The sequence below is a fragment of the Danio aesculapii genome, chromosome 4, assembly GCF_903798145.1.
Source record: "Danio aesculapii chromosome 4, fDanAes4.1, whole genome shotgun sequence".
Taxonomy (NCBI): Eukaryota; Metazoa; Chordata; class Actinopteri; order Cypriniformes; family Danionidae; genus Danio; species Danio aesculapii.
Window position 1 is genome coordinate 48,432,765 of NC_079438.1, and position 12,388 is coordinate 48,445,152.

Consider the following 12,388-nt stretch of genomic DNA (forward strand, 5'->3'; position numbering starts at 1 on the left):
GTAAGACCTTGATTAGCTTGATCAGGTGTGTTTAATTATGGTTGGAGCTAAAATCTGCAGGACACCGGCCCTCCAGGAACAAGTTTGGTGACCACTGGCCTAGACAAAAGCAGTGATTGGTTAGTGATCAGTTAAGAAATTTGTGTTTTCACATTTGAGGAGTGTGTGTGTGAGACCTTGTGCATAAGTGTAGCATTTTGTGTTTTATGCAACTGAATATTGAGTTCAAGGCTAAGAAAAAGCTTCTGCTTTTGGAGATTTGAGGTGTAGTTTTGCATTTTGAGTGAGAGGCTTCACAAATTGTGTGACGAGAAAAGATTTTGTGTGTAAACAGTTAAAAAACTAAGCAAAGACATCCATGCTTGATTTCTATTAAATGCAAAATTGCTTTGTGGTTGTAGACCAGGGGTGGGCAAACTTGGTCCTGGAGGGCTGGGGTCCTGCATAGTTTAGCTCCAACACTAATCAAACACACCTGAACATGTTAATCAGTGTCTTCAAGATTACTAGAAATCTATAAGCAGGTGTGTTTGATTAGAGTTGGAGCTAAACTGTACAGGACACCGGCCCTCCATGACGAAGTTTGCCCATCCCTGGTGTAGACCATTATTTAGTAATCAAGATTTGAAATGGATCAAAATTGTCCCAAGACAAGAATAAGTGTTAAATAGTTTTGATAAAGTGATGATCCACTTCAAATTTTGACTATTTTATACTCTTTTTTTCTAATTATTACAGTGGTACACTATCTTTTTATGCATTTGGCCTGTTTGTTTTGATGGCTGGAATATGCAAACAAGAAAAAACATCTAAAAGGTTGTTGGGTAAATGCATACTTCATTAAAAATCACATTTCACCAAACGGTGTCATGACAGGATTAGTTGAATTAGAAACAGCTGCACCTCGCTAACTGAAGGTGTGGTTTGAAATTGGTTTATTGCTTGGCATTATTTGCAAAAACTCTCACTTTTGGGTTTTTAACTGGGTCAAATGCCTTTGTGACATCCTTACATACAAACATATGGTTTGTTAAACTTGTTTTAATTGTAGCTGCTTGGTGAATGTGGTGGACAGCTCATATTACTGTAGTTGTGCTGCAGGATTTCAGGGAAATGGCACATATTGTGAAGGTATGCATCTTAAAAGAACTTTAAATAACATTTGTAGCTAGTCATTTAATATAATACATGTTATCTTCAACCCAAACCATAGATGCATGTGCTGAGAAGAATGGAGGTTGCTCAGCCCATGCTGTGTGTAAGCGTATGCTCCCAGGACGGAGAATATGCATGTGCCATCCAGGTTATGCAGGCAAAGGAAAAGTATGCACTTGTAAGTATGAATGTCTGCTTCTATAATCAGTTTATATAATGATGTACACAATTAATAGTGAATGTTATTTGCAACATCTTAATTGACATGCTCTGTGACTAAGAAATTCAGTTTCAATTTTGTTTACATTGTATTTTACTGTGTGTAGCTTCCTTAACCCATCAATCTATGCCTGGATGGTGTAAATGGGGGATGCCATGCTGATTGTAACTACATTCACACAGGACCTAATAAAGTAGACATTGACAAATTTTGTATTTAAATGTAAAAGCTATACAAATGTTAACCTCTGTTTTTAGATTGCTTGTAGAGATTTGTCATTACAGCAGGAGTGTCAAACATAGTTCCTGAAAGCCACAGCCCAGCAAAATTTAACAAACCTACATGTATCTTTCTACCAAGCTTGAATTTTGAGTTGAAGGTGTCTATAATTGGGATTAAAAGCTAAATTATAGCCTTTCAGGATGTACGTTTAACACTTCTGCATAGTAATATTATAAAAGGGATTTACAGCTAAAAATGTGTCTTGTAGACTTGAGTTTGGGTTACAAAATTCAGTTCGTGTTTATTTATTGATCTAAATATACAAAGCAGCTTAAAGTTCTACCCTCTTGCAGAGTTCAACTGCACTCTTAAACATACCAGTCTATAATTACAAAATACTTCAAATTTTGTTTAAAAGTTTAGTAGTGTTCATACAGAGTTGGAGTTAAACTCTGCAGGAAGGTAGGGTTGAGCGTCGCTGGGGTACAGAATAAAAGGATTATACATGGCAAGTAGTTATGTTTAACACCAAAAATGCCTACTAAAACAGTGTTGCAACTGCAAAGTTATTTATTATAGCCCACAAAGTACTGTATAGGAACCATGCAACAGAAATAGGTTACTAACATTTAATCAAAACACAACAGAAGCATCAAACTCTAATTCCTGAAGAGTCAAAATCCTGCAGTTTAGTTCTAGCCCAGCTTCAACACCTATCCAAAATGGTATTAACCAAACTTAAATTAGTTAGCATAATAAGGTTGGAAGTAAATTGTGCAGAGCTACAGCATTTCAGAGTTTGATCATTGTGAATTACATCAATTAGAATTTCTCTCTACTCAAGCTAGTATGCAACTGCAAGGTGGGATTTATTGGGAAAGAATTGTGAACTTAATTTTAGTAAGGAAATATATGCTTAATTTAACAGTGGTTCTTAACTGGTTTTACGTCAACCATATTAAACAGTCTATGCTGACCAGAACATGTAGTTTTACTTCTAAATGAAAACAGTTGAAAACCATTGGCTTATATTTAAGAAACATTGCATACACAGAACTGCATTCAATTGTTGTAAAAAAAAAAAAAAAAAAAAGGGAATGTTATTGGTATGCCCATGACCGGTGTCCAGCAAAAAGGAACTGCACATGCTGCACTAGTTCTGTTGGAGAGACTTGGAAAGGTACCCTGCAAAAGAGTAGTGAAAGCAAGACAATTTAATCCCCATCAATGCAACCAATTTAATTTTTTTGGAATTGTTAATCAGAGTAGGGAGGACTGTATTTCCAAAACAATCAGTAGGTTTAATCTTAAACATTGATATGCATTTAATCTAGAAATTGACTTACGACTTGTTTTTCCTTTCAGGACAATCGTATTTTTGACCTTGAAATTCGGGGCCTCCTTACGGTCTTTGCCTTCAGAACAAAGATATAGAAACCAGGTAGGAGTGAGAAATGCAGCATATAGGGAAGTGTTAAACATGATTTGATTGAAGCTGAACTAAAAATCTAATTTTAGTACTCAGACATTAGTGTTATAAGCCATGAAATCAGACATACCAGCAAGACGCATTACAAAACTTTGATTTGAAGACTAGAACACACAAAGGCTACAAACACTTGACTGCTTCAACCGCAAACATTTTAAATACTCTGGAACAATTTATGGGCATTTCCTGCAAACCTAATGTAGTTTCTTACACATGACTTTAACATTTAAAGAGATTTAAGTGGAAATATTTAGCTTAGTCAAACTATTATTAAAATACAAAAAAGTACTACTTTAGATAAGTAAATCTCTTTTCAAAAGTGGGATTTAAGAAATTTAGACCAACACCAATGCATTTCAGTTAAACAGTTTTGACTAGTCAAGTCATTGTGCCTATAATTATTAAATCCAGATGTAAGGAGGTTGATGCCTCTAACCTCCTGTACGCCTACCTGTAGTTTAGCCTGAGAGACTCAGGGACTTGATTAGCTGGACCAGGTGCATTTAATCAAGGTTTAAGCCAAACTCACTATTGGTGCAGGACACATGTTCACTCACCCTCACTTTCCAGACCTCTAACCTCCACTTTATCACAAAATAGTTTAGTTAATGTCAATTATACAAAATTTGAAAATTGATATTAAGTGTGAGAATTAAAAGCAGAAGGAAGTGTCTAGTTACACTTACCTGCAGTTAAGATGACGGAGCAGTAGATGGATCAGGTGCACAATTAAGGTTGAAGCTGAAATCTCATGCAGCACCCAAATAATTGCCTCACTTCCCAAACCTCAAGTTATCCTATAGGAAATAAATTAAACCACAAACTCAATTAGACTTCAGGTGCATGTAATTAAGAGCTTGAAGCAGCAAGAGTTACGCACAAAAATGGAAAAATATAATCCACTCACCCTTTTTCCAACATCAACCTGTGGAACATAAAAGGTTAGTCTTAGAACATAGGCTGGGGGATTTAGATTAACCAGGTGCATTTAAAAGATAAGCAGCAAGAATTCAGCAGCACTTAAATTGTTCACTTACCCTCACTTTAACAAACCTGAAGGAAGAAAAAAAATAAAAAAATAAAAAGGACAACATTGGGAGACATATTAGAACTCACTGATATCCTATGATGGGAAGCATATACAAGTTTAGTCAAAAAAAATTAAGCTTCATGCATTTAATATAGTTGCATCAAGAGTGCAGCAGCACCCAAAAATGTTCACTCACCCTCACTTTACAACATCAATTTGTGGAACAGAAAAGGGCTGGACTAGAACAAAGCTGAGGGACGCAAGTAGATTGACCAGGTGCATTTAAGATTGATTATTCAATTCAGTAGCACCTAACATATTCACTTACCCTCATTTTCCAACAAACCTGGAAAGAGGGAAAAAAAAGTGCATTTAATTTAAAGGTTGCAGCAAGAGTTCGGCATCACCCAAAAATGTTCACTCACCCTTACTTTCCAACATAACCTGTGGAACAAAGGGTTAGTCTAACACAAGGCTGAGGGACTTAATTAGATTTACCATGTACATTTAATTAAGACGGAAGGAGAGAATTGGCAACCAAAAAAAAAAAAAAAACGAAACCTCACCTTATTTCGTAGCCTTTAACCTGTGAAACCAAAAAAGCAGTATGTTAAAGATCAAGCACACTATTAGAGTCCATCAATACCATACATCTTAACAAAAGACCTTTAAACAAGTTGGTAGAAACATTTACCTTTAGTAAAAGTAGGATATTAAACAGCAACTTCAATGATAACGCCCCCTGCAAAACAATAACTGGAATAAATAACCATTTTAAATATGAATAAATCTTACCAGAAGTCACCATTCAAAGACCACAAGCACTGCTCCCATGGAGCTGTTTACAGCAAATGGCTGAAGCTGGCTATTTAAGCACTACAGGTACAAAGAGCCTAGAATCTCATTGGCTGACAAGTTGGACGATCGTTTGCTCGTTAAAAGATTATGCAAGCTGACTGGCTGGCAGATTGCAGTAGTGAACCTATTAGCTTGCAGCACACTGACTGAAAAACCAGTCAGGATTGTTGACGCAAGTGACTGATATCTGCTGAGACTTTAAAGAGTAACTTATATAGGAACAGATATATACTAACTCAAAAATGTCAATGATTATTTAGTGCAAAAAAAAAAACATCTTAATGGTTCCATTGTAAGCTAAAACACAACATTTTCAACTTTCAAATAGTCTTTATATTTACATAATATAATGAGAATCAGTAACAGATACTGTGATGTGATTTGACTGATTTGTTTTGCTTTTGTGTAGTCAATAGATCTTTTAAAGCTGACCCCTGAAAACACCAGAATCATGAGGTACCACATAGTGTGCTGCCGGACCCTCCTTCCACAAGACTTCATGCAGCCTCGTAACCTGACCACACTTTCTGGGGACATCCTCACCATCACATACTCTGAGGTACAGTGTGCCTGATGCATAAGCAAATAACACAGCAGCAAAATACAGTAACTTACCGCCTACAGTACAATACAGTTCAAATTACACAATGTAATTTACAGTGTATCTAACATCAGAACACACTTTGTTAGTGAAGTAAGGTTTTATAGATCTGTTTTCTACATTATTTAATATAAATTTAAGGTGGATTAAAAAAAACACTTTATTTTTCCCCAAATTCTTTATAAACTTGTGTGTTTTAAGGACACTGATACATTGAAGTTGGTGATGGACCCGATTCATCAGCCTGTCACCCTGTTTATGCCTACGGATGATGCAATGTCTGCACTGGCTCAAGAGCAGAAAGACTTCCTGTATGCAATGCATAACCGGGATAAACTATCTGAGTATCTTAGATACCACGTCCTGCGGGACACCAAGGTTGGTCTCTATCCAGTGTTTTCAACTTTTTTGGCAAGTGCATGCTGGTATTAATGATTCAGACTGATTCATTATGAAAGGAAATACAGTTTTGGTCTCTAATGCATCATTTATATGTGTTTCAATTTTGTGTGGGGGTATATCTCCTAGCTCCTGACTTCAGAGCTCATCTACGCCAGCTCTTTGAAAACTCAACAGGGCTCAGATCTGTCAGTGGCCTGCATCGGGGAAGAGCAAATAGTGAGAGATTTTGTTTTCACATATATGTATATATTGGGTCATGTCGTGTATTTATTAATATTACTAATATTAATGTTATTATTATTATTATTATTATTATTTGATTTCATTTATTTTAGGGGGAGCTTTATGTGAATCATAAAGGCTGTCGTATTGTCAAGAGATACCTTGATTTCAATGGAGGCATGATTTATGGCATTGACTGTTTGCTGAATCCTCCAAGTCTTGGGGGACGTTGTGATCATAAGCAAACCATTGATTTCACTGTGAGTCCTAGCTAACTTTTAAGCATTTTAAATTGGTAAAGCTAATATCCTGGTTGTACGTTGCAGAATGTGTGTATTATGTTGTATTCAGTTTAAATGGATCAGATTCAAATTCCTTTAAGTATCTTGAGAAACATTGTGCTTCTTTCTTTTGCTGTAATAGTTGGCTTGCAGGAGATGTGGGAGCAGTATTATGGATTGCCCACTTGGAAGCAAGCCAGTGGTAATTTTTTATTATTACATTAAAACATGAAAACCTTACATTAGTATTATTATATTATGGAGTATGGCAATGAAGTATTACACACATGAAACTTGTCTATAGCACTTGTTCACTGCTGCTCTTATAGTTGTGTAAATTGCTTCCTTGTCCTCATTTGTAAGTCGCTTTGGATAAAAAAATCTGCTAAATGACTAAATGTAAATGTATTAAATTGACCAAAAATAAGTATAAAGAAATGCATCATTATTATTTTACATTATATAATGTGCAGTGTAAATGTAAAACCGGCTACATTGGTGATGGATTCTCCTGTACAGGAAACTTGATGCAGGTTCTCTCTGCAACACCGACTCTGTCTAACTTCCTGTCTGTGAGTTGAATTTAAGTTAATTGTCAAAGTTATGTTATATTGGATGGAATTCTTGTGGATTTAAAGATGAAATTAAGCTTTTTGCTGTCGTCATTAAAGTTTTAACAAGTTTAGGTGCCAATTCTTACCCTAAAACTCTGTGTGAAGTCTAAATTTACTACTAGCACACACTGTAATTCTTTAGGTGAACAATTAATCCATGCAAGTTAAACCACTGTAAAAAAAAAAAGTCAATCTTTTAAAGTCTGACCATTTACTTCTGTGTTTGGATTGGCGGTCTTCTTTGTTGACGTCAGTGTAATGGCTTCAGCCACAATAATTTTAACCACGCCCCTCTTACCATTCCATTTTCAATTAGAAAAACATCAACATACTGAAATAAGTCTCAGCAACTTCTGGTTAACAGAGCCTTTAACTAGTGGCTTACTACCTGCCTATTATTAAGATACTGGTTGTTTATTAGTTGTTATAAAGTACAAATGCTGCATTATCTCAGGTGTCAAATCCAGTTCCTGGAGGGTTGCAGCTCTGCACAATTTAGTTCCAACACTAATTAAACACACCTGATAAACTAATGGAGTCCTTCAGTTATGTTTGAAACCTAAAGGTAAGTGTGTTGAAGCAGGATTAGAACTAAACTGTGCAGAGCTAGATATGTTTTTGTAATTAATCTGTTTTTTTATTTGTAAAAAAACTAAAAGTACAACCCAGCATTTATTTAAAATAGAATTTGTGTAAATGTTCAAGTTTTAATTGAAAATATTCAACACGACTTTTACGTTTTAGGAACTTTTACAACATTTAAAAGTGGTTAAAATCTCATATATGTAATATTTTTTACGTAATATTTTGATTTAGTCACTAATTCATATGAATTCGTATGAACTCATTCATAGTACGAATTGCTGATCCCCCAATGACAGTTGGGTTTAGGGGTGGGGTTTGGTTTGGTGCCACACAGCTAGCGTTTTTCAGCCAATGAGAAACTTCCAGTGAAAGCTTTGCGTTGATGTTGTAATGTAATTTATTCAAGCGTAAAACGAGATAATAGACCGATAGCATCGTCAGGATCAGCAGGCTAACGCAGAAACTCCATTGAAAATACTGGGGTGAAATAAGCTGTCATATTTTAAAGATATGGTGGGGGGGAAAGGAATTGAATGCAGTGCTTGCTGTCTGGTCTGAGACCCACTTCATATTGTTTATCTATCAGGCAGTGAAGGTCACTTATTTTGAAAGAAATCAGACCTTAAACGTGGCAATTTTATAATGGAAAGGCAGTTCACTGGAAGCGATGAGGCTGGCTGAAATTAAAAGACTGTGTGCATAAATTAACCACAAAACACTAAAAACAACTAGTTATGTTTCCTTGAGACACCAGGCTGATTATTTGTCTTATGTGTTGACCAGACTTTAAGTGGCAGAGACATAGAGCACCATCTACTGGATGGGAGGGCTTTAATACTGCAGGCCCTTATTAACGTCACTCATGTCCGAACACGACTGGGCTCCAGTCTGACCATCACCGGTGTGCCTGACCTCCAAAACCCTCAAAAAATGGTGAGAATATCTGCAACTCGCTTCCATTATGTCAACACATTTGAGTCACATTGACAAACACTGCTTGTCTCGATCCTCTCAGACCTCCTCAGGATACATCAATGATCGGTATGTCATAGACTCCAACATTTTTGCATCCAACGGGGTGATCCACGTTCTGCAGGGCCCACTGAAAGCGCCTTCACCTCCACCTCCATCCTTCCACTCGGCTCATTAGGCTGGGATGGGCATCGGCGTCCTGGGGCTCATCATCCTCATCGTAGTGGCTGGATTCGTGGGATACAATTTCTACACACATAAAACAAAGCCATTTCAGTTCCACTATTTTAAGGTCTTTGTGTTCATGCTTATATATCATTGAGCTGATAGCCATCATATATATGCACACATATTTGATTTGCTGAGACATAATTATTCTTTATTATAATGTTAGGAGGATGAAGGGGAAGATGTCCTCCCATCAGAATCCAGTCCAAAGATCAGTAATCCTGTATACGATGCTGCTCCTGCCACTAAAGAACAACCACCAACGGTCAGTGAGTCAAACTGAAGAGACCCAAACAAACACTACACATTCATCTATAGCTGCTGTTTGACTATTATTTAGGAGAATAATATGAGACGACTTTGGCAAACTCTATTTTTCTAACCACTATCTAACCTTCCCACAATGTTGCAGGAAGGATCTCTGTTAGAAATAAATTATTATATATTATTAATCATAAACTATTCATAAATTACAAGATTACAAGAACTTGTTTTAGTAATTACCTAAAGAGAGCATATTCAAACATTCTGTATTGGTTATTTCTACATTAAAATTTGTAATCATAAACCAACATTCCCAGATTTTGCCAAGGACATTTTAGCAATATTGATATTAATAAGAACATGCTTTATAGATAATATTCTCTCTCTTTTATACGTTTATAACCAAAAACATCTTATAATGTTGCAGACACGTTCTTTTTAATAACCTATACATAAATAGAACCCTATACAGAGCATACTCTGATGTTTACGCATACTCTGAGGTTTATTTATTTATTATTTTTTTACCTTAAGCTTACCTTTTCATAACTTTAGATTAGATTAAATTCAAGTGTATTATCATTACACATGTATAAGCACAAGGCAACGAAATGCAGTTTAGGTCCAACCAGATGTGCAATAGCAGCAAGTGCAGGATATAGGTAAAGGTTATAAAGAGCAGTTATAGAAAAACTATGGGTAATATTTACAGATGGATGTACTATGAACAATATATACAGGTTGTATTAGCTATGAACAGAGATTAATGATGATGAATATATGTACATGTTGCTACTAATAATGAGAAGTCTGCAGATATGAACATAATTACAAACTTATACTCTTATACTACTATATACTTATACTATATACCTCTAGATTCTGTTGTATTACAGGCATTATTACATGTCCAACATACTATCATTTAAATAACTGCCCTGCTTAACCCTTTAACTGCCTGCTCTATTAAATGGTTGACCATATAGAATGACTGTTTGAAATAATGAATAATAACTACACAGCATTGTTGCTTTACACAAAAATCAAACAAACACAATCCTGTTGCACTATTACACTTGATTTTAATTTTACTGTAAACAAAATACAAACAAAAAAGCATGTTAAATAAGAATCTGAAACATTTGATGGCATAATTAAAAAACTAAAGATGATTTAGTGTTCATAAAAGTTTTATTTTGATTATGATTTTAAATAAAATGGTCTCACACTTCATATTTTCAGATTGTTCATGGTGTATTAATTCTGGTACTTTTACCATAAACCGACATATCAAGCATTTGGTGGAGGCTGATATTGTAGAAATTATGGGATGTGTTGAAAAAACAAAACTAGCCACATTAGGAGTTGAGAAATGCAATCCATTTTTTTTCTTGGCGGGGCAGTTAAAGGCTTAACTTATACCTCTAAATTCTGTTGTATTAAGATCATTATTAAATGTCCAACATGCTTCTTCTTATAAGGTTGCAGACACATTCTTTGTATTAACCCATACCTAAATAGAACCTATACAGAGCATTTTCTAATCTTTACACTTATTTTGAGGTTTATTTATTTAGTTTTTACCTCAACCTTACCTTTTCTTTTGATTTGATTTTAATTTTTAACAGTTTTAATGAACTCTTCTGTTTAAAGCACAAATTATATAAAAAATAATGAAAAACAGTGTTAAGGTTGTGGATTCTGTTCATTGTTTTTCAGGGTTGTAATTATTTGACACATGCTTAATTATCTAAAACACAAAGCACCTACAATCTCTAATTATGTAGACTGCCCTGCTTAAAGCAGAAATTAGAAAAAAAGAATGGATTATTATTTATTATTATTCATTATTTAAATGATTGTTTTATATAAATTATTATTGTCGTTGAGTTTTTTATCATTATTTTTTTTCTTTCAGTTTTTTGTTTGTGTACTTGATGTTATTGTGTTAAGCGTGTCATTGTTATATGTGAAGCACCGCCATGTCAAAATGAATTGAGGATTAATAAAGCTTCAAACTAAACTAAACGTAATTTTTATATATCCACAAATTTTACAGTAAAGGGTCGTTTTATTTTATTTCTCAGAATTATAGATGTAAAAAATCTTTAAAAGTGCATTAAAATTGATGTGATTTGTCTTTTGTTAAAGGAAGAAGACAAGCATCAAGTGATTTCCAGTGGAACATTTGACCTCCTGCAGGACAGCTGAAATCACCTCTCCAACCAAGCAGTCAGTGCAGCTCTCTTTATGAACACAAGAGGAATGTGAACTCCATGTTACAGTGATGGGACATTTACATGCTAACACTAGACAGAGATATCAGAATCTCCTGATGCTGTGTGTGCATGTTTTTGATTGGTGTGTTTGCTTTGGATGAGTGTGAATGTCATTTTTAAAACTTGTTTATAAGCAGTTTCTAAATTCTGTTGTATTACAGGCATTAATAAATGTCCAACATGCAATGATTGAAATAACTGCCCTGCTTAAAGCACAATTTAAGGGAAAAAATGGAAATAAAATAAATAAAGAAGTGTTAAGGTTGTGGATTATTTCCATCTGCTTTAGTTTTCGTTGTGGTTGTGATTATTTGACACATGCATGCTTAATTATCCTGCACCTGGCATCATTTTCAGTTCGGTTGAATGATGAAAATCTACACCATCATGTTGGCCTTTGGGAAAATGGTGTACTGATTGCCCTTAAGACGGTTCACTCGAAATTTAGGAACAAAATATAATAGATTTTGCACCTGAAATATTGGAGGAAGGTGAACAGGTAAGAGTACGTTCTTTAAGAACTGTGTAAAGATTGTATGTCAATGTTTAACACATTTTATACCAAGAACTCCATGATATATAAAGATGTAAACATCAGATCAGATTTCTATTATCTGATTTCGTCAAAGCAAGATGATTTGGATGATCTATCAAAAATTAATCCATGTTATTCTGGTCGAGATCTTGGCAGAATCATATTTTAGTTTTTATTCTCACCTCTGGCTGAACACGAATATGTTGATACACTTATTTTCCACAAGAGGGAGCTGATGTTCATATATTTCTTTCCTGCCTAATACACAACATTTATTAACATTTTAATATTGACATTTCATCAAGTATAAAAATGTCAACATGTATGCCGTTTTGGAATATAGTCAATAATGGTAGAAATCTCTTACGATAGAAACTGCAGTTTTTCATCCACTCCACTAGGCGGCAGAAGCAATGTTCAGCTTGAATCAA

The 12,388-nt window shown here is 34.9% G+C and overlaps 1 protein-coding gene across 1 annotated transcript; it reads left to right on the top strand.

The window, feature by feature from the left end:
• Positions 1 to 1,097: 1,097 nt before the first annotated feature.
• On the top strand, positions 1,098 to 11,683 carry LOC130223163 (stabilin-2). Its single transcript, XM_056455883.1, has 12 exons — positions 1,098 to 1,131; positions 1,214 to 1,333; positions 2,963 to 3,038; positions 5,384 to 5,533; positions 5,777 to 5,953; positions 6,104 to 6,193; positions 6,313 to 6,459; positions 6,623 to 6,682; positions 8,463 to 8,612; positions 8,695 to 8,943; positions 9,046 to 9,144; positions 11,295 to 11,683. Exons 2-10 carry the CDS (start codon positions 1,287 to 1,289, stop codon positions 8,827 to 8,829), a joined length of 1,032 nt encoding a protein of 343 aa, XP_056311858.1. The 5' UTR covers positions 1,098 to 1,131; positions 1,214 to 1,286; the 3' UTR covers positions 8,830 to 8,943; positions 9,046 to 9,144; positions 11,295 to 11,683.
• Positions 11,684 to 12,388: the final 705 nt, after the last annotated feature.

What these genes read in the sequence shown, in the direction of transcription:
- LOC130223163 (XM_056455883.1), top strand. Translation starts at nt 1,287, where the DNA reads ATGCATGTGCCATCCAGGTTATGCAGGCAAAGGAAAAGTATGCACTT. An exon ending in CACTTGGAAGCAAGCCAGTG is followed by an intron (nt 6,683 to 8,462) that starts GTAATTTTTTAT and finishes TGTGTTGACCAG; the next exon opens with ACTTTAAGTGGCAGAGACAT. An exon ending in TCCAAAACCCTCAAAAAATG is followed by an intron (nt 8,613 to 8,694) that starts GTGAGAATATCT and finishes CGATCCTCTCAG; the next exon opens with ACCTCCTCAGGATACATCAA.